Here is a 21653-nt window from a genome sequence, read left to right as displayed (position 1 = left end):
CTTATCTCCGGTTAGGACCTCATGGTCGGGCCGGGTACTGTGATACGAGCATGGTCCATGTTCGGCTCTTATCTCTGGTTAGGACCTCACGGTTGGGCCGGGTACTGTGATACGATCGTGGTCCGTGTTCGGCTCTTATCTCTGGTTAGGACCTCACGGTTGGGCCGGGTACTGTGATACGATCGTGGTCCGTGTTCGGCTCTCATCTCCGGTTAGGACCTCACGGTCAGGTCGGGTATATTGATGAGCGTGGTCCATGTTCGGCTCTCATCTCCGGTTAGGACCTCACGGTCGGGTATATTGATGAGCGTGGTCTGTGTTCAGCTCTCATCTCCGGTTAGGACCTCACGGTCAGGTCGGGTATATTGATACGAGCGTGGTCTGTGTGAGAACTGTTATAGTAAATGGAGGTCGGTTGACATCATAGAAGAGGTGCATTGATTCCTCACCACTTTCTGGGTAACACGGCGGACCGTGTGCTCTACAGATGGACCTATATGAACACGTCACAGACCATAAACGTAATTCTGAGAAATTTTCAGTATTGTATTTCAAATGTGTTTTTTTTGCAAATATCACATTTTTTGTAAGCAGTCTATCGTCCAGTCATATGTGAGGTAAAAAATTCACCACAGACGGCAACGTCCATTGGAAACCATGGTCACAGCTTGTGTTTGGGAATGTGTCTCTATTTAATTCATTATTTAGTGTAATAGAAGGCAACTTGTCTGAACAGGACAGGTTTCCAGGATAAACAGACCGAGAGAGGCCACAGCAGCGGGAAACCACACGGCCCTCACGCTACTACCAGCCGGTAACCAAGAGCCCTTAGGAACCGAATGTGACGCAAGTCAGTGAGAGTGCGCACTCTGCACAACGTAACACCCGTCTGTGAATAAGCGCTTGGCACCGCGCTAACAGTTCTTGGCGCCTGAAGCGCATTGCAGAGGTTACTAAGACGCTCACTATATCCCGCCTCCTTTCGACGAAAGTAGCCAATCAGGAGGCCAGTCAATCATTTGAATGGGACCAATCAGTGCGTGGTTGCGACGGGAGATAGGTGACCATGACAGCTGACAGGCAACCAATCAGATTACCCTTTTGTCAATGACAACGTTTGATTGACAGTTTTCTAAGCAATGGCAGGATCTTGAATGAGCCCGCCCACTTTCTGTCATCCAATAGGAGCACTAGCGCTTAGCAACAAGGTCTCGAGCCGCCTATAAAAGCTGCTGAGGGAGACGGTTAAGATCAGTCGCTGTCGCGGTAACTGAAGGCATTTACAGTACAGCCATCTGCCCGGATTTGTATCGTCGATATGAGGGAAATCGTGCACCTGCAGGCTGGACAGTGCGGCAACCAGATTGGCGCTAAGGTAATTAAAGCAGGAGGGAAGGGAGCCTGGCTTTCCTGTCATAACCGCTGCTTCATTCATACCTCCCCATCGAATATGGCGGCTGACAGCTATTCAGCCGCATTGCGGAGATCTTTAGTCCCTGTACGGGATGTGGACTGGCTATTTGCGCCGGCTCCACTCCCCACTAGAATATTCCTGTCACTTCCACACTCTAACTACTCGCCGGCACTCCGGTGGTTAAGCGGCAGTCTCAACGGCCTTTCCCGCCCCAAAGCCGGCAATCACGTGATGCGTGCCCTGGCACAGGACTTCGTGGTGGGCGTGTCCATCCCCTGAACCTGTCGCGTCACGTGTCACAGGTTACATATTTCAAATTCAAATCTTACAGGTTGGCGGGAAGTGACCTGAGGGCACCACGTGCTCAGTGACGTCACACCTGCCCTGTGACCGTATACTGCAGAGGCTCAGTGTGCTGTAGCTATACACCTCAGGATGGCTTGCTGGTGCTTGTGGTCTCTAAAGCATCTATCTGCTTCTATAAAGTTGATCATTAGGAGGATGGAAGCTGTCCACTATGGGGGTTAATGGGTTGTGTAATTTTGGGGGCAGAGATGTATAAAGCTGCACAGGAGTGAAATCCTAATGCTCATGGCTAATATTTCCTTTATATGGACAAGGATCCAGGCCAAGCTGTAGGCATGTAGGTGGCACTTTGGCTATATCAATTTGCCCTACAATGTAGGATCTGACTGGTGACCTCCTGTAATCGGCAGATGTTGCCCTTATGTTATGGTCCTTTATCTCAAGGGTGATTCTCATCCTAAACTAACAGCATGTCTCTAGTGTTCATGGACACTATATAATCAGTGGTGGTCAAAGCTCTGTCGCTGGAGTAGTACTTTAGTGGTGCTTGCTGTGTAACTGGATCTAGGAGCAATGGATCATATCCTGATCAGCTAATAGTCCATTGTTCGACTCCTTGAAGAAATGGCTTATTTGGCTTTCTTTTTTTTTTTTATTCCCCCCCCCCCCCCCCCCTAGTTCTGGGAGGTGATCAGTGATGAACATGGCATTGACCCAACTGGTACCTACCATGGAGACAGTGACCTCCAGCTGGAGAGAATAAATGTGTACTACAATGAAGCTACAGGTGAGTGACTTTCTATCCTCCTAGGATCTTTTTCTTTACCCCTTGAGGAGTTGCTTACGATGTAATGTTGCCTGTAGGTGGCAAATATGTTCCTCGTGCTGTCTTGGTGGACTTGGAGCCTGGTACCATGGACTCTGTACGCTCTGGACCTTTCGGACAGATCTTCAGACCAGACAACTTTGTATTTGGTGAGTAATCTGGTGTCTTGTGGCAGGGCAAACTATTGCAACCTTACAGGCTAATGACAAATTAGAATCCAGGTCCTGTTTTGGTGATCATGGGATACCCTGCAGGTGATCTGTATTCCCCCTGAGGGTTGGATGAGAAGTTCTTGCATCTTGGTAACTTGTTTCATTGTCCTTTCTATAGGTCAGAGCGGAGCTGGAAACAACTGGGCAAAAGGGCACTACACAGAGGGAGCAGAACTGGTTGACTCGGTACTGGATGTTGTGAGGAAGGAAGCAGAAAGCTGTGACTGTCTCCAGGGCTTCCAGCTCACCCACTCTCTGGGTGGTGGTACTGGGTCTGGTATGGGTACCCTCCTTATCAGCAAGATCAGAGAGGAATACCCAGACAGAATCATGAACACTTTCAGCGTCGTGCCCTCCCCCAAAGTCTCTGATACTGTAGTAGAGCCATACAATGCCACACTGTCCGTCCACCAGCTTGTAGAAAACACAGATGAAACCTACTGCATAGATAATGAAGCCCTGTATGACATCTGCTTCAGAACACTGAAACTGACAACCCCCACCTATGGTGACCTGAACCATCTGGTATCAGCTACCATGAGTGGTGTCACCACCTGCCTGCGCTTCCCTGGCCAACTGAACGCCGACCTGCGTAAACTGGCTGTGAACATGGTGCCTTTCCCTCGTCTGCACTTCTTCATGCCTGGCTTTGCCCCACTCACCAGCCGTGGCAGCCAGCAGTACCGTGCCTTAACAGTTCCAGAGCTGACCCAGCAGATGTTCGACGCCAAGAACATGATGGCTGCCTGTGACCCACGTCACGGCCGCTACCTGACCGTAGCGGCAGTGTTCAGAGGCCGCATGTCCATGAAGGAGGTAGATGAACAGATGCTGAATGTGCAGAACAAGAACAGCAGCTACTTTGTGGAATGGATTCCCAACAACGTGAAAACTGCTGTATGCGACATCCCACCCCGAGGCCTGAAGATGTCTGCTACCTTTATCGGTAACAGCACAGCCATCCAAGAGCTGTTCAAACGCATCTCCGAGCAGTTCACAGCCATGTTCCGCAGAAAGGCCTTCCTGCATTGGTACACCGGCGAGGGCATGGATGAGATGGAGTTCACCGAAGCCGAGAGCAACATGAACGACCTGGTGTCAGAGTACCAGCAGTACCAGGACGCGACAGCAGAAGAGGAAGGAGAGTTTGAGGAAGAGGCCGAGGAGGAGGCTGCATAAGGCGCCCCCTGCAGTTGTAAATTATGTCTAAAGCTGTAACTCCTGTTCATGACTCTTGTTGCTTCTTGATGTTCATGTTTATTTGTGTTTAACCTTCTCCTGTTCCTCATTTCATGCTGTACAGATCTTCTCTCCACCATTAAAGCATTTTTCATAAGTCCTTGTCTGAGGTCTTCTTACAGTGGGTACTTGAAGTACAGCTGCCTAGTGGAGTCCCCATAGGTGTGGCCACACGTGTCCCTAAAGCCTGGAACATAAGAGTGGTGGGTTACAAGAGGTCCTCCATAACTGCAGGTAACAGGTCTGACTTGTATGCACACAATGGCTTAATGGGCAGCTGTAAGGGAACCTTAATTATTAGAGATACATAAAGTTAACTTTCTTTCTTTTCACATGCTTTTGCAGTTTATAAGGGGCATCTGCTGGGACCCCACTTACACCTGGACTAGGTCCTACCATCCCCCCACTCACTCCAGGATGACCATCCTCTAGCAGAATTGATGTAAAACTAAACTGGGCCAGCATACTTGTCACTGGTTGGTCCCTAACTAAGAGTATTTCACCTCACTATGTACCCGTGTAATTTACATCTTGCTGCACAATATCTCTTTATTCTAGGGTCAGCACTGATGGTGGTCTGTTAAGATCCTGTAGCTGTGACAATATGGAAGTGTCTGTCAATTGCTGCACCCAAGAGGTGGCACAGACTTGTACTGTGGTAGCTTTAAAATATTTTATGGATTAATCTAAAGTGAAAATCCATGTAAATAAGCAACTAGCATGGATCAGTATCGGCTAATCCTGACTTAAATATGGGTCTAACTTTTGCATGAACGTTCCCAGTGTGTCCATACATGTGATCTACCTTCTGATGTAAAGATACTTTGCAGGGTGACACTGCATGGGGTCACTAGTGGCCCATAGAGACCTCATCTGCTTAGATCTCACTGACTGGTGGCTTTGGCCACTTCTAAACCAATTCTGGGACATTTTGCTGATTCAAGATGCACATATATAATTCTTTCTTGGGGTGGCCTCAAGATGTCTGTTTTGAAAATCCCAAATTTGGTCTCCATTTCCCTCATGGCTTCCTCCATGCAGTAGCTTAACTAAACGTTGCTGCAGATATAGGATTGTGAGTGATCACTTCTGAGACCTGCCCAACAACCAGTACACAGCATTGAGGCACTGCTGTAATCCAGCAAGTCGCTCCAGTGTCACTTGTACAGTCTGCTCCTGTGACACATTTTCCAGACCAACTAATTGTATATTCCAGTGTGGGGTCCCTCAACCTCCATGCTATGTCACTTACTGCATTGCACCTTAGTAATGTTACATGACTAGGCATTAAGGAGGGGGGGGGGGGGTGTTTATCTAGACCAGTGTCTTTAACAACTGGAGTTGGGGAACACTATAGACATCACCCTCCAGTAAGTAGGTGATAAACATGGTTTCTGGTGATTGGGAATGGGGTCCTACCTAATGTCCTGTGAATGGAACAGAGGTGATCGATGTATGACCAAGTGGTAGACACGTGCACTATTACTTCCAACAAAGTGGGAGAGCATGCATGGAGTGTTTACTCATTAGCAAGGGTCTGAGGCCATACCAAGCCTGTAGAATGATATTTTAACGAAAAAAAAACCCCTTTAAACACCCAGAGCGGTGGTCCCATGACTACTACTCACCCGGGATGAAGCCGTTGTAATTGGGCAAGAGACCAGCTGGGCTATAGATGTTAGTTGCAGGCCTGAAAGGTGGTTTCATTCTCTGTTCTGAGCTTGTGGCAGGTGGTCTGATGGGCATCTAGGAGACATGACTAGCTCAGAGCTGGCCCTATAGGCTTGGTAATCATAGTCAAATCACATCTCCACCCGTGTGGGCATCTAATGATTTGGGGAAGAGCAGGTTGTAGGCTCCTGAGCAGGGTGTTCACACAAACCTGGCAGCTGTCAGTTATCACCTTGTGTGTGTATATAAGGCCTTCTAGGACTGTTTAATACAAGTATAGTTATAACTTGTGACTAGTGCGAGGTTATAGCTATTTATGGAGAGCAACAAAGGGCTGGGCTCAGATGCCCGCAGTTGGAGTCCCACCTAGGATATGATTCATGAGGAGGGAGGCCTACAAACCCAAGATTATGGTGTTAGTAGTTCAGTGAGAGCAAGGAAGTTAACAATTATAAACCTAAAAAATGAAGGTGGCTGCAGCTAAACCTGACTCTGTCCTGGTCTCACTTCTGAGATATGGGGTCCTGGCACTTAACTGTATGGTGACTTGGGTTTTGATTCCTCTTAATGGGTGTCAAAAATTTATCCCTTAGATACACAGGTACAGCAAAACCAGCCCTAAGCAGGGCCGTGCAAACATCCCCCATAACCTAAGGTATTAGAAGACTTGACATGCTGGTCAGTCTGCAGTGAATGAGGACACCGAAAAAGTGATGCAAACTTGTTATTGCCATCTCTGGACTAGGATCCGAAAAGGAAGGGTGAGTCCAGCCCAGTATTGCTGAGTGCGCTGCCGTTCTTATGTATAGTGTGATGTGCTGCTGGTGAGTTCATAATGACTCATTGCGAGTCCTCCGAGTACCTGAATCATCCTAGTTGTGCAGCTCTTACTGACAGATCATGTAAGCATTATTTTGATCTTAACAGATGTAGGGCCTTTAAAGAAATTGGCTGAAATAAGTTATCACCCGTCCCTTAGAATAGGTGTTAAGTTGTTAATCAGTGAGGCTGGACTGCGGGGACCTGCACTGATCTGCAGTACACGTTCATCCACCATGTTCGTTTTGGGAAAGTTATTAAATGTCTGTCCTATTCCTCATCTAAGGGTCTAGACTTTTAGCTGAGATGAATCTGTGCTACAGTAAATTTATCACTTAAACATGAGCCGTATATGAGGGAGTCGGTGTCATGGAAATTGAGGAGTCGGAGGTTTGGCTTACCGACTCCACAGCCCTGGTTATATTCTTGTGCATAGGATGCAGTATTATAGTAGTTATAATCTTGTACATAGGAGGCAGTATTATAGTGGATATATTCTTGTACATAGGAGCAGTATTATAGTAGTTCTATTCTTGTACATAGGGACAGTATTATAGTAGTTATATTCTTGTACATAGAGGCAGCATTATAGTAGTTATAGTCTTGTAGATAGGGGCAGTATTATAGTAGTTATATTCTTGTAGATAGGGAGTAGTATTATAGTAGTTATATTCTTGTACATAGGGGGCAGTATTATAGTAGTTATATTCTTGTACATAGGGGGCAGTATTATAGTAGTTATATTCTTGTACATAGGGGGGCAGTATTATAGTAGTTATATTCTTGTACATAGGGGGGCAGTATTATAGTAGTTATATTCTTGTACATAGGGGGGCAGTATTATAGTAGTTATATTCCTGTACATAGGGGGGCAGTATTATAGTAGTTATATTCTTGTACATAGGGGGGCAGTATTATAGTAGTTATATTCCTGTACATAGGGGGGCAGTATTATAGTAGTTAAGAGCAGTATTATAGTAGTTATATTCTTGTACAAAGGGGGCAGTATTATAGTAGTTAGGAGCAGTATTATAGTAGTTATATTCTTGTACATAGGGGCAGTATTATAGTAGTTATATTCTTGTACATAGGGGGCAGTATTATAGTAGGTATATTCTTGTACATAGGAGCTGTATTATAGTAGTTATATTCTTGTACATAGGGGCAGTATTATAATAGTTATATTCTTGTACATAGGGGCAGTATTATAGTAGTTATATTCTTGTACTTAGGGGCAGTATTATAGTAGTTATATTCTTGTACATAGGGGGCAGTATTATAGTAGGTATATTCTTGTACATAGGGGGCAGTATTATAGTAGGTATATTCTTGTACATAGGAGCTGTATTATAGTAGTTATATTCTTGTACATAGGGGGCAGTATTATAGTAGTTATATTCTTGTACATAGGGGGGCAGTATTATAGTAGTTAGGAGCAGTATTATAGTAGTTCTATTCTTGTACATAGAGGCAGCATTATAGTAGTTATATTCTTGTAGATAGGGGCAGTATTATAGTAGTTATATTCTTGTAGATAGGGGGCAGTATTATAGTAGTTATATTCTTGTACATAGGGGGGCAGTATTATAGTAGTTAGGAGCAGTATTATAGTAGTTATATTCTTGTACAAAGGGGGCAGTATTATAGTAGTTAGGAGCAGTATTATAGTAGTTCTATTCTTGTACATAGGGACAGTATTATAGTAGTTATATTCTTGTACATAGAGGCAGCATTATAGTAGTTATAGTCTTGTAGATAGGGGCAGTATTATAGTAGTTATATTCTTATAGATAGGGGGCAGTATTATAGTAGTTATATTCTTGTAGATAGGGGGCAGTATTATAGTAGTTATATTCTTGTACATAGGGGGCAGTATTATAGTAGTTATATTCTTGTACATAGGGGGACAGTATTATAGTAGTTATATTCTTGTACATAGGGGGCAGTATTATAGTAGTTATATTCTTGTACATAGGGGGGCAGTATTATAGTAGTTATATTCCTGTACATAGGGGGGCAGTATTATAGTAGTTATAGTCTTGTACATAGGAGCAGTATTATAGTAGTTATAGTCTTGTACATAGGAGCAGTATTATAGTAGTTATAGTCTTGTACATAGGAGCAGTATTATAGTAGTTATAGTCTTGTACATAGGGGCAGTATTATAGTAGTTATAGTCTTGTACATAGGGGCAGTATTATAGTAGGTATATTCTTGTACATAGGGGGCAGTATTATAGTAGGTATATTCTTGTACATAGGGGGCAGTATTATAGTAGGTATATTCTTGTACATAGGAGCTGTATTATAGTAGTTATATTCTTGTACATAGGGGGCAGTATTATAGTAGTTATATTCTTGTACATAGGGGGGCAGTATTATAGTAGTTATATTCCTGTACATAGGGGGGCAGTATTATAGTAGTTATATTCTTGTACATAGGGGGCAGTATTATAGTAGTTATATTCTTGTACATAGGGGGGCAGTATTATAGTAGTTATATTCCTGTACATAGGGGGGCAGTATTATAGTAGTTATATTCTTGTACATAGGGGGGCAGTATTATAGTAGTTATATTCCTGTACATAGGGGGGCAGTATTATAGTAGTTAAGAGCAGTATTATAGTAGTTATATTCTTGTACAAAGGGGGCAGTATTATAGTAGTTAGGAGCAGTATTATAGTAGTTATATTCTTGTACATAGGGGCAGTATTATAGTAGTTATATTCTTGTACATAGGGGGCAGTATTATAGTAGGTATATTCTTGTACATAGGAGCTGTATTATAGTAGTTATATTCTTGTACATAGGGGCAGTATTATAATAGTTATATTCTTGTACATAGGGGCAGTATTATAGTAGTTATATTCTTGTACTTAGGGGCAGTATTATAGTAGTTATATTCTTGTACTTAGGGGCAGTATTATAGTAGTTATATTCTTGTACATAGGGGGCAGTATTATAGTAGGTATATTCTTGTACATAGGGGGCAGTATTATAGTAGGTATATTCTTGTACATAGGAGCTGTATTATAGTAGTTATATTCTTGTACATAGGGGGCAGTATTATAGTAGTTATATTCTTGTACATAGGGGGGCAGTATTATAGTAGTTAGGAGCAGTATTATAGTAGTTCTATTCTTGTACATAGAGGCAGCATTATAGTAGTTATATTCTTGTAGATAGGGGCAGTATTATAGTAGTTATATTCTTGTAGATAGGGGGCAGTATTATAGTAGTTATATTCTTGTACATAGGGGGGCAGTATTATAGTAGTTAGGAGCAGTATTATAGTAGTTATATTCTTGTACAAAGGGGGCAGTATTATAGTAGTTATATTCTTGTAGATAGGGGGCAGTATTATAGTAGTTATATTCTTGTAGATAGGGGGCAGTATTATAGTAGTTATATTCTTGTACATAGGGGGCAGTATTATAGTAGTTATATTCTTGTACATAGGGGGCAGTATTATAGTAGTTATATTCTTGTACATAGGGGCAGTATTATAGTAGTTATATTCTTGTATATAGAGACAGTATTATAGTAGTTATAGTCTTGTACATAGGAGCAGTATTATAGTAGTTATAGTCTTGTACATAGGAGCAGTATTATAGTAGTTATAGTCTTGTACATAGGAGCAGTATTATAGTAGTTATAGTCTTGTACATAGGAGCAGTATTATAGTAGTTATAGTCTTGTACATAGGGGCAGTATTATAGTAGTTATAGTCTTGTACATAGGGGCAGTATTATAGTAGGTATATTCTTGTACATAGGGGGCAGTATTATAGTAGGTATATTCTTGTACATAGGGGGCAGTATTATAGTAGGTATATTCTTGTACATAGGAGCTGTATTATAGTAGTTATATTCTTGTACATAGGGGGCAGTATTATAGTAGTTATATTCTTGTACATAGGGGGGCAGTATTATAGTAGTTAGGAGCAGTATTATAGTAGTTCTATTCTTGTACATAGGGACAGTATTATAGTAGTTATATTCTTGTACATAGGGGGGCAGTATTATAGTAGTTAGGAGCAGTATTATAGTAGTTATATTCTTGTACAAAGGGGGCAGTATTATAGTAGTTAGGAGCAGTATTATAGTAGTTCTATTCTTGTACATAGGGACAGTATTATAGTAGTTATATTCTTGTACATAGAGGCAGCATTATAGTAGTTATAGTCTTGTAGATAGGGGCAGTATTATAGTAGTTATATTCTTGTACATAGGGGGCAGTATTATAGTAGTTATATTCTTGTACATAGGGGGCAGTATTATAGTAGTTATATTCTTGTACATAGGGGCAGTATTATAGTAGTTATATTCTTGTACATAGGGGCAGTATTATAGTAGTTATATTCTTGTACATAGGAGCAGTATTATAGTAGTTATATTCTTGTATATAGAGACAGTATTATAGTAGTTATAGTCTTGTACATAGGAGCAGTATTATAGTAGTTATAGTCTTGTACATAGGGAGTAGTATTATAGTAGTTATAGTCTTGTACATAGGGGGCAGTATTATAGTAGTTATATTCTTGTACATAGGGGGCAGTATTATAGTAGTTATATTCTTGTATATAGGGACAGTATTATAGTAGTTATATTCTTGTATATAGGGACAGTATTATAGTAGTTATATTCTTGTACATAGAGGCAGTATTATAGTGGTTATATTCTTGTACATAGGAGCAGTTTTATAGTAGTTATATTCTTGTATATAGGGACAGTATTATAGTAGTTATAGTCTTGTACATAGGAGCAGTATTATAGTAGTTATAGTCTTGTATATAGGGGCAGTATTATAGTAGGTATATTCTTGTACATAGGAGACAGTATTATAGTAGGTATATTCTTGTACATAGAGGCAGTATTATAGTAGTTATATTCTTGTACCTAGGGGGCAGTATTATAGTAATTATATTCTTGTATATAGGGGCAGTATTATAGTAGTTATATTCTTGTACATAGGGAGCAGTATTATAGTAGTTATATTCTTGTACATAGGAGGCAGTATTATAGTAGTTATAGTCTTGTACATAGGGAGTAGTATTATAGTAGTTATATTCTTGTATATAGGGGGCAGTATTATAGTAGTTATATTCTTGTGCAAAGGGGGCAGTATTATAGTAGTTAGGAGCAGTATTATAGTAGTTCTATTCTTGTACATAGGGACAGTATTATAGTAGTTATATTCTTGTACATAGAGGCAGTATTATAGTAGTTATATTCTTGTAGATAGGGGCAGTATTATAGTAGTTATATTCTTGTACATAGGGGGGCAGTATTATAGTAGTTAGGAGCAGTATTATAGTAGTTATATTCTTGTACAAAGGGGGCAGTATTATAGTAGTTAGGAGCAGTATTATAGTAGTTATATTCTTGTACATAGGGAGTAGTATTATAGTAGTTATATTCTTGTACATAGAGGCAGTATTATAGTAGTTATATTCTTGTACATAGAGGCAGTATTATAGTAGTTATATTCTTGTACATAGGGGCAGTATTATAGTAGTTATATTCTTGTACATAGGGGGCAGTATTATAGTAGTTATAATCTTGTACATAGGAGGCAGTATTATAGTGGATATTTTCTTGTACATAGGGGCAGTATTATAGTAGTTATATTCTTGTTTATAGGAGCAGTATTATAGTAGTTATATTCCTGTACATAGGGAGCAGTATTATAGTAGTTATATTCTTTTATATAGGGAGCAGTATTATAGTAGTTATAATCTTGTACATAGGAGGCAGTATTATAGTAGATATATTCTTGTACATAGGGGCAGTATTATAGTAGTTATATTCTTGTATATAGGAGCAGTATTATAGTAGTTATATTCCTGTACATAGGGGTCAGTATTATAGTAGTTATATTCTTGTATATAGGAGCAGTATTATAGTAGTTATATTCCTGTACATAGGGAGCAGTATTATAGTAGTTATATTCCTGTACACAGGGGGCAGTATTATAGTAGTTATATTCTTGTACATAGGGGGCAGTATTATAGTAGTTATATTCTTGTACATAGGGGGCAGTATTATAGTAGTTATATTCTTGTACATAGGGGGCAGTATTATAGTAGTTATATTCCTGTACATAGGGAGCAGTATTATAGTAGTTATATTCTTGTATATAGGGGGCAGTATTATAGTAGTTATATTCTTGTAGATAGGAGCAGTATTATAGTAGTTATATTCCTGTACACAGGGGGCAGTATTATAGTAGTTATATTCTTGTATATAGGGACAGTATTATAGTAGTTATATTCTTGTACATAGAGGCAGTATTATAGTAGTTATATTCTTGTACATAGGAGACAGTATTATAGTAGTTATATTCTTGTACATAGAGGCAGTATTATAGTAGTTATATTCTTGTACATAGGGGCAGTATTATAGTAGTTATAATCTTGTACATAGGAGGCAGTATTATAGTAGATATATTCTTGTACATAGGAGCAGTATTATAGTAGTTATATTCTTGTATATAGGACAAGTATTATAGTAGTTATATTCTTGTACATAGGGGGCAGTATTATAGTAGTTATATTCTTGTATATAGGAGCAGTATTATAGTAGTTATATTCCTGTACATAGGGAGCAGTATTATAGGGGGCAGTATTATAGTAGTTATATTCTTGTATATAGGAGCAGTATTATAGTAGTTATATTCTTGTACATAGGGAGCAGTATTATAGTAGTTATATTCTTGTACATAGGGAGCAGTATTATAGTAGTTATATTCTTGTACATAGGGAGTAGTATTATAGTAGTTATATTCTTGTACATAGAGGCAGTATTATAGTAGTTATATTCTTGTACATAGAGGCAGTATTATAGTAGTTATATTCTTGTACATAGGGGCAGTATTATAGTAGTTATATTCTTGTACATAGGGGGCAGTATTATAGTAGTTATAATCTTGTACATAGGAGGCAGTATTATAGTGGATATTTTCTTGTTTATAGGGGCAGTATTATAGTAGTTATATTCTTGTACATAGGGAGCAGTATTATAGTAGTTATATTCTTGTATATAAGGGGTAGTATTATAGTAGTTATATTCTTGTACATAGGGGGCAGTATTATAGTAGTTATATTCTTGTATATAAGGGGTAGTATTATAGTAGTTATATTCTTGTATATAGGGGGCAGTATTATAGTAGTTATATTCTTGTAGATAGGAGCAGTATTATAGTAGTTATATTCTTGTATATAGGGGGCAGTATTATAGTAGTTATATTCTTGTAGATAGGAGCAGTATTATAGTAGTTATATTCTTGTATATAGGGGGCAGTATTATAGTAGTTATATTCTTGTAGATAGGAGCAGTATTATAGTAGTTATATTCCTGTACATAGGGAGCAGTATTATAGGGGGCAGTATTATAGTAGTTATATTCTTGTATATAGGAGCAGTATTATAGTAGTTATATTCCTGTACATAGGGGGCAGTATTATAGTAGTTATATTCTTGTACATAGGAGCTGTATTATAGTAGTTATATTCTTGTACATAGGGGGCAGTATTATAGTAGTTATATTCTTGTACATAGGGGGCAGTATTGTAGTAGTTATATTCTTGTACATAGGGAGCAGTATTATAGTAGTTATATTCTTGTACATAGGGAGCAGTATTATAGTAGTTATATTCTTGTACATAGGGAGTAGTATTATAGTAGTTATATTCTTGTACATAGAGGCAGTATTATAGTAGTTATATTCTTGTACATAGAGGCAGTATTATAGTAGTTATATTCTTGTACATAGGGGCAGTATTATAGTAGTTATATTCTTGTACATAGGGGGCAGTATTATAGTAGTTATAATCTTGTACATAGGAGGCAGTATTATAGTGGATATTTTCTTGTTTATAGGGGCAGTATTATAGTAGTTATATTCTTGTACATAGGGAGCAGTATTATAGTAGTTATATTCTTGTATATAAGGGGTAGTATTATAGTAGTTATATTCTTGTACATAGGGGGCAGTATTATAGTAGTTATATTCTTGTATATAAGGGGTAGTATTATAGTAGTTATATTCTTGTATATAGGGGGCAGTATTATAGTAGTTATATTCTTGTAGATAGGAGCAGTATTATAGTAGTTATATTCTTGTATATAGGGGGCAGTATTATAGTAGTTATATTCTTGTAGATAGGAGCAGTATTATAGTAGTTATATTCTTGTATATAGGGGGCAGTATTATAGTAGTTATATTCGTGTAGATAGGAGCAGTATTATAGTAGTTATATTCCTGTACATAGGGAGCAGTATTATAGTAGTTATATTCCTGTACATAGGGAGCAGTATTATAGTAGTTATATTCTTTTATATAGGGAGCAGTATTATAGTAGTTATATTCTTGTAGATAGGAGCAGTATTATAGTAGTTATATTCCTGTACACAGGGGGCAGTATTATAGTAGTTATATTCTTGTATATAGGGACAGTATTATAGTAGTTATATTCTTGTACATAGAGGCAGTATTATAGTAGTTATATTCTTGTACATAGGAGACAGTATTATAGTAGTTATATTCTTGTACATAGAGGCAGTATTATAGTAGTTATATTCTTGTACATAGGGGCAGTATTATAGTAGTTATAATCTTGTACATAGGAGGCAGTATTATAGTAGATATATTCTTGTACATAGGAGCAGTATTATAGTAGTTATATTCTTGTATATAGGACAAGTATTATAGTAGTTATATTCTTGTACATAGAGGCAGTATTATAGTAGTTATATTCTTGTACATAGGGGCAGTATTATAGTAGTTATAATCTTGTACATAGGAGGCAGTATTATAGTAGATATATTCTTGTACATAGGAGCAGTATTATAGTAGTTATATTCTTGTATATAGGAGCAGTATTATAGTAGTTATATTCCTGTACATAGGGAGCAGTATTATAGGGGGCAGTATTATAGTAGTTATATTCTTGTATATAGGAGCAGTATTATAGTAGTTATATTCCTGTACATAGGGGGCAGTATTATAGTAGTTATATTCTTGTACATAGGAGCTGTATTATAGTAGTTATATTCTTGTACATAGGGGGCAGTATTATAGTAGTTATATTCTTGTACATAGGGGGCAGTATTGTAGTAGTTATATTCTTGTACATAGGGAGCAGTATTATAGTAGTTATATTCTTGTACATAGGGAGCAGTATTATAGTAGTTATATTCTTGTATATAAGGGGTAGTATTATAGTAGTTATATTCTTGTACATAGGGGGCAGTATTATAGTAGTTATATTCTTGTATATAAGGGGTAGTATTATAGTAGTTATATTCTTGTATATAGGGGGCAGTATTATAGTAGTTATATTCTTGTAGATAGGAGCAGTATTATAGTAGTTATATTCTTGTATATAGGGGGCAGTATTATAGTAGTTATATTCTTGTAGATAGGAGCAGTATTATAGTAGTTATATTCTTGTATATAGGGGGCAGTATTATAGTAGTTATATTCTTGTAGATAGGAGCAGTATTATAGTAGTTATATTCTTGTATATAGGGGGCAGTATTATAGTAGTTATATTCTTGTAGATAGGAGCAGTATTATAGTAGTTATATTCTTGTATATAGGGGGCAGTATTATAGTAGTTATATTCTTGTAGATAGGAGCAGTATTATTCTTGTACAATTACATTTCTCACCTGGCTCTTATCAAATTCATCCATACTTGCTTTGACCCCTGGTCCAAAACCAACACCAAAAGCATATTGGTAATGAGGAATGAATCCGGTATAACCTATTGGTGACAAAGAACTACAAGTAATATGTGTGTATAACCACAAAAAAATTAGCTTAATAAAGCAAAAATATATTAAATGTTTATGTGTCAATTACAAATCTAAAGCTAAAAGTAGACACATCAACCAATGAATAATAAATGATTAAATTTTATTAGATAGTTGAATTAAAAATCCCAATGACAGAACGGGAAAGGGAATAAAATAAGATCCGAAAGAGACATACGCAAGGGGAAAATAATGACTGACTCCATCCATATGGATTATAATAACATTAAAAGGATGGCAGTGGATATAGATGACAAATGTAGGTGGGATGAAATCTATATAAATAAATAAGTAAAGTGCGCAATACAAATATACTGATAATATATATGACCATAAATTATTAATGATATGAATAAATGAATATACAAAATATATTTCAATATAATAAATACAAAACAATAAATGGTATAATATATTAAATAAGTGAAGTATACAAAAAGTTATATAAAGTGCATACTAGTATATTAATCCATTCAAAGAATAGCCAACCACATATGAATACCACTAGTAATCACTCAGTGGGTGAAAAACAGTCAAGAGGGTGCATATGAAATCATGTAAGCACATGTACTAACCCGAGCTATGTCTCACATCCGACGCGCGTTTCGCTGTTGCTTTCTCAAGGATATAATTGAGAAAGCAACAGCGAAACGCGCGTCGGATATTTATTTATATAGATTTCATCCCACCTACATTTGTCATCTATATCCACTGCCATCCTTTTAATGTTATTATAATCCATATGGATGGAGTCAGTCATTATTTTCCCCTTGCGTATGTCTCTTTCGGATCTTATTTTATTCCCTTTCCCGTTATGTCATTGGGATTTTTAATTCAACTATCTAATAAAATTTAATCATTTATTATTCATTGGTTGATGTGTCTATTTTTAGGTTTAGATTAATATGTGTGTATGTATAATATACATATATTTTATGACCCTCGAGTCACTAGTTAGCGTGGGCTCTCAGGGGTCCTCTGCAGCCTTTCTGTCTTATATAATCTCTTTCTGGCTGTCACTATAAAGCCCCTTCACAATGTCGGCCAATTTTCTGGAGGACGAATGAGGCAAGTGAGTTGATGGTGCTGCGGTGAAGAGAGTTTCAGCCGTAACACTACAGCACCATCTAGAGGCCACATTGTGTCATTTCTATGTAGGTGCCTCTATTATTTTAACTGTCACTTTGCTCTCCCCTACATGCTATTGGCAACACTTCCCAAGAAGCGGTGGTCTCTGCTGACTTACCCGGTATGGCCTTACGCTGCAGATTATGGGGTAGATCTACTTTAAGAGCTGTCACGTATTTACTTAAAGGGGATTTATATTCTGCCTTCGGCTTCCATTCTCTCTTGGTGTAAAAGTCCTGTAAGGAGAACCCAAAAACTGATTTCCAGGAAGAGCTGAAAGAGGGAGAACCTGCTATGTGACAGTGTATCAACTAATCTGGCAGGAAATAAGGCCTTCTTCAAGGACAAATCATAAGTTTTCTCATACTTTTCTGTTGCCGTGGTCGTATGTATATTCCGCTGGCTGTTCCATACGCCGTCTTGCCACAGATGAATGACCCTCCAGAAAGTCGTCCACTGCATCAGAGACCATGTGACCCAAAGAGGTGGAGTGCTGACACTGCAACATACACTGGTGACCTGGATGGGACGACACCCACGAAGATTAACCAAGACTGCTGTTTTTTACCTATACTTAGTGATTTGTGCAAAAATGGGACTATTGACAAGTGGAAGGACCCCAGCAACTCAGCCCTGAAGTGGAGATCCCGTAATGTTACAGAGCGGGGGTCCGAGTGCTGAGGAGCAGAGGGCAGAAAAGTCCAGACCTCCTCTGGTATAACATCAGCACAAACACTGCCCCCCTGCAGAGAGCTTCATGGCCGAGCAGCTGCATGCAGCCTTACATCACCAAGCACAATGCTGAGCGTCGGATGGAGTGGTGTAAAGCTGCCACCACTGGATTCTGTCGTCTGATGGAGGAGTCTGGGTTTGGTGATTCCAGGAGAACATTACCCGCCTGACTGCATTGTGCTGCTGTACAGTTTGGTGAAGGAAGATAATGCTATAGGCTTGCTATCAGGGGTCGGCCTCAGCCCCTTAGTTCCAGTGAAGGGAAATCTTTTATTTATTTATTTTTTAAATCAGATTTTTATTGAAAACTCCATATCCAAATTGTCCATTTTCAATGATCATGTATGACATAATTATTCCATATTATAAAACACAGGCAAAACATAACTTAAGTTCCCTAGCCCTCCCTTAGCCCAAATCCCAACATTGCAGAGAGAACCGTTTTCATTTACAGGTATCTGATGAAGGAGTCAACCTGAATGAATACAGATCCAGAGAACATACACCCTTGTCTTCGCTCTGTGCCAGCGCCTGAGAATTAGCGCTTTTTTTCCCCTGTTTGATATTAATATACATATAGAAGGATCTGTTAATAATTTCACTCCACACATCTCTTCTATCAAGGAGATGACTTTGTTCCAAAATGGGCCTATCTGTCTACATTCCCACATCACAAGCATCAGATGTGCCCCATCAATCCCACACCTAGGGTTTCGCCATGATGCAAAATGCCCTATCTTGTGTAGAAAGCTTGGACTTTGGTACACGATGAATTAAGTGTAATTGAGAGCCTTTGGTCCTCACAGGGCAATAATTTTTGGCAACAGTTTCCAAAATCTCTACTCATTGCTCCACCTGCCCAGATCCTTTTTGATTCCAATCAGAGAAGGCCTTTAGCTTTTGACACTTTGCCCAGAGTGGGATTACACCATAGCGGTCTGCATTTACTGTATCCCTACATACCCATAAGTTTCTTTCACCCCTCCCACACTTTATACACAAACACCAGTGTGGGAGTAAGAGGATTCCCCCGGGAGAAATCCCAGTCTGCAGAATACACAGAGGTGAGGACCATGTAGAGCACCCGACTTGTCCATCTGGTCTGTGTTCCTCATCCATGGAGGTGTTGTCGTTGGGATGCAATAAAATACAGCCATGGATCAGTAATGGCCAGGCCGCCCTCATCCTTATTACGCTGGACTTTGTAGTGTTATTCCAGCATGCTGTTTACGCCATATTAATTCCCTAAACATGGTTTGTACTTTACGAAATATGGGGGAGGAAGACAACAGAGGGGAAATCCTAATCTTTAGCACAAGACATTGTGGACAATTGTAGCTTCAGCTTTGTGGGAACAGTTTGAAGAAGACCCTTTTCTGTCCCCATGACTGTGCCCAGTGCACAAGGTCAATACAGACGTGGGGGAGTTTATAGTTGGAGGGTCTTACCCGTATATTCTGCAGGGTGGCTAGTAAAATTGGGGTACCTGCTGTATATAGTTGGGGGGTGGTCTTACCTGTATATTCTGCAGGGTGGCTAGTAATATTGGGGTACCTGCTGTATGAAGTTGGGGGGGAGTCTTGCCTGTATATTCTGCAGGGTGGCTAGTAATATTGGGGTACCTGCTGTATATAGTTGGGGGGTCTTACCTATATATTCTGCGGGGTGGCTAGTAATATTGGGGTACCTGCTGTATATAGTTGGGGGGTCTTACTTGTATAATCTGCAGGGTGGCTAGTAATATTGGGGTACCTGCTGTATATAGTTGGAGGGTCTTACCTGTATATTCTGCAGGGTGGCTAGTAATATTGGGGTACCTGCTGTATATAGTTGGAGGGTCTTACCTGTATATTCTGCGGGGTGGCTAGTAATATTGGGGTACCTGCTGTATATAGTTGGAGGGTCTTACCTGTATTTTCTGCGGGGTGGCTAGTAATATTGGGGTACCTGCTGTATATAGTTGGAGGGTCTTACCTGTATATTCTGCAGGGTGGCTAGTAATATTGGGGTACCTGCTGTATATAGTTGGAGGGTCTTACCTGTATATTCTGTGGGTGGCTAGTAATATTGGGGTACCTGCTGTATATAGTTGAAGGGTCTTACTGTATATTCTGCGGGTGGCTATTAATATTGGGGTAACTGCTGTATATAGTTGCGGGGTCTTACCTGTATATATTTCAGGTAAGACGTTTCCTTTGTCTGCAGTGCAGCTGTGAACTTGCGTTGGTTGCAGTTTGGGGGGCTCAGCTGGCGTCTTGGTGGAATGAGGGCTTTTGGTCATGGAGTGGTCAGTAAGGAGGCAGTTTGCGGTGGACCCATAGGTGTTTCCCAGCTGATAGCAAAGTTGGGGGCAAAATCCTGTACAACTATAGAATAAAACAAAATTAAATTTCTACAGAGAGTAGGGGGGCCCCAGACTAAAACAGGGGCCCCTTCTAGTTCTGGGTCACATCCCCCCTTTGTCTGCATATATCCCAGCACCCTGGAAACAAGGAGTCCTGCTTCACTCCACACTCCCCATTAGAAACAAGAATGAGCCCCTGCGCGGCCGTGGGGCCCTGTGTCAGTGAGAGCCATTGTTACACACCAGCCACAGGGCACTCACCCAGGGATGTGATATGGATCCGTGAACAGGCAGCTCCCGGGTCCTTGCGCCATTTTTACATTATAGCCCCGCCAGCTCCGAGGTGCAGGACACAACATGAACTAGGAGGAGACACTGCGGCCAGAGCATTATACTGGGGTTGTTACCAGGCAACCATTGTGAGGTAACAGGTTCTAATAACTCATCGGAATCCAAAGCTGGAACGCTTCATGTCAATAAGTATAAATATCACATATGGCGGGCTTAGATACAGGGGTGTACATAGAAATCATGGGGCCCCATAGCAGAGGTTTTAATTGCCCCCCCCCCCCCCCCCAAAAAAAAAAAAAAAAAAAAAAAAGAATTAAATAATTGTCGGGGTCACAGAAGAGCAGATCTCACAACTTTCCAGCCTTTACATAGTAATTTTCCTCCTGCTGAAGTCCTAGATTCCTCTGACCCCAAACACAGTATGAACCCCCATGGTGACCTCCTCCACATGCACAGTATAATGACCTTACTGTACCCCACCTCAACTCCCAAAGCAAGGTATGGTGACCCCAACACAGTATGATCCCTGAACTGCGACCCCCACACAGCCCTCCATGCAGTAAAATGGGTCTACATACAGTATAATGGCCCGCATTAGCCCTTCACACTGTATAATGGCCTGCACTAGCCCTCCACACTGTATAATGGCCCCCACACAAACTTTATAGTATAATGCACTCCCCATAGTCCTCCACACAGGATAATATACTACCTGTGGTCCTCCACACAGTAAAATGCAGCCCCCATAGGGTAAACTACAGTCCCATATAGGGTAAAATGCAGCCCCCAGTATTATGGCCACCATCTACTCCCTGATTTTAAAAATAAATAAATAAAATGCTCAAGTCTTCTCGTT

General features: G+C 39.7%; 2 protein-coding genes across 2 annotated transcripts; one reads left to right on the top strand and one right to left on the bottom strand.

Moving 5' to 3' along the window:
* The first annotated feature begins 1215 nt into the window (after positions 1–1215).
* TUBB4B (tubulin beta 4B class IVb) lies at positions 1216–4094 on the top strand. The gene is made up of 4 exons (XM_073640533.1): positions 1216–1375; positions 2399–2507; positions 2585–2695; positions 2877–4094. Exons 1-4 carry the CDS (start codon positions 1319–1321, stop codon positions 3935–3937), a joined length of 1338 nt encoding a protein of 445 aa, XP_073496634.1. The 5' UTR covers positions 1216–1318; the 3' UTR covers positions 3938–4094.
* Positions 4095–6008: 1914 nt separating this feature from the next.
* CIMIP2A (ciliary microtubule inner protein 2A) lies at positions 6009–20898 on the bottom strand. Its single transcript, XM_073642360.1, has 6 exons — positions 20768–20898; positions 20329–20528; positions 17798–17949; positions 17549–17666; positions 16159–16253; positions 6009–6062 (listed from the first exon to the last, which is right to left on the bottom strand). Exons 1-6 carry the CDS (start codon positions 20863–20865, stop codon positions 6009–6011), a joined length of 717 nt encoding a protein of 238 aa, XP_073498461.1. The 5' UTR covers positions 20866–20898.
* Between the last annotated feature and the right edge of the window lie 755 nt (positions 20899–21653).

The sequence above is a fragment of the Phyllobates terribilis genome, unplaced genomic scaffold, assembly GCF_046119375.1.
Source record: "Phyllobates terribilis strain yellow unplaced genomic scaffold, ASM4611937v1 Scaffold_7__3_contigs__length_470593459, whole genome shotgun sequence".
Taxonomy (NCBI): Eukaryota; Metazoa; Chordata; class Amphibia; order Anura; family Dendrobatidae; genus Phyllobates; species Phyllobates terribilis.
Note: the sequence above shows the minus strand (reverse complement) of the source record. Positions and strands in the feature narration are given on the sequence as shown.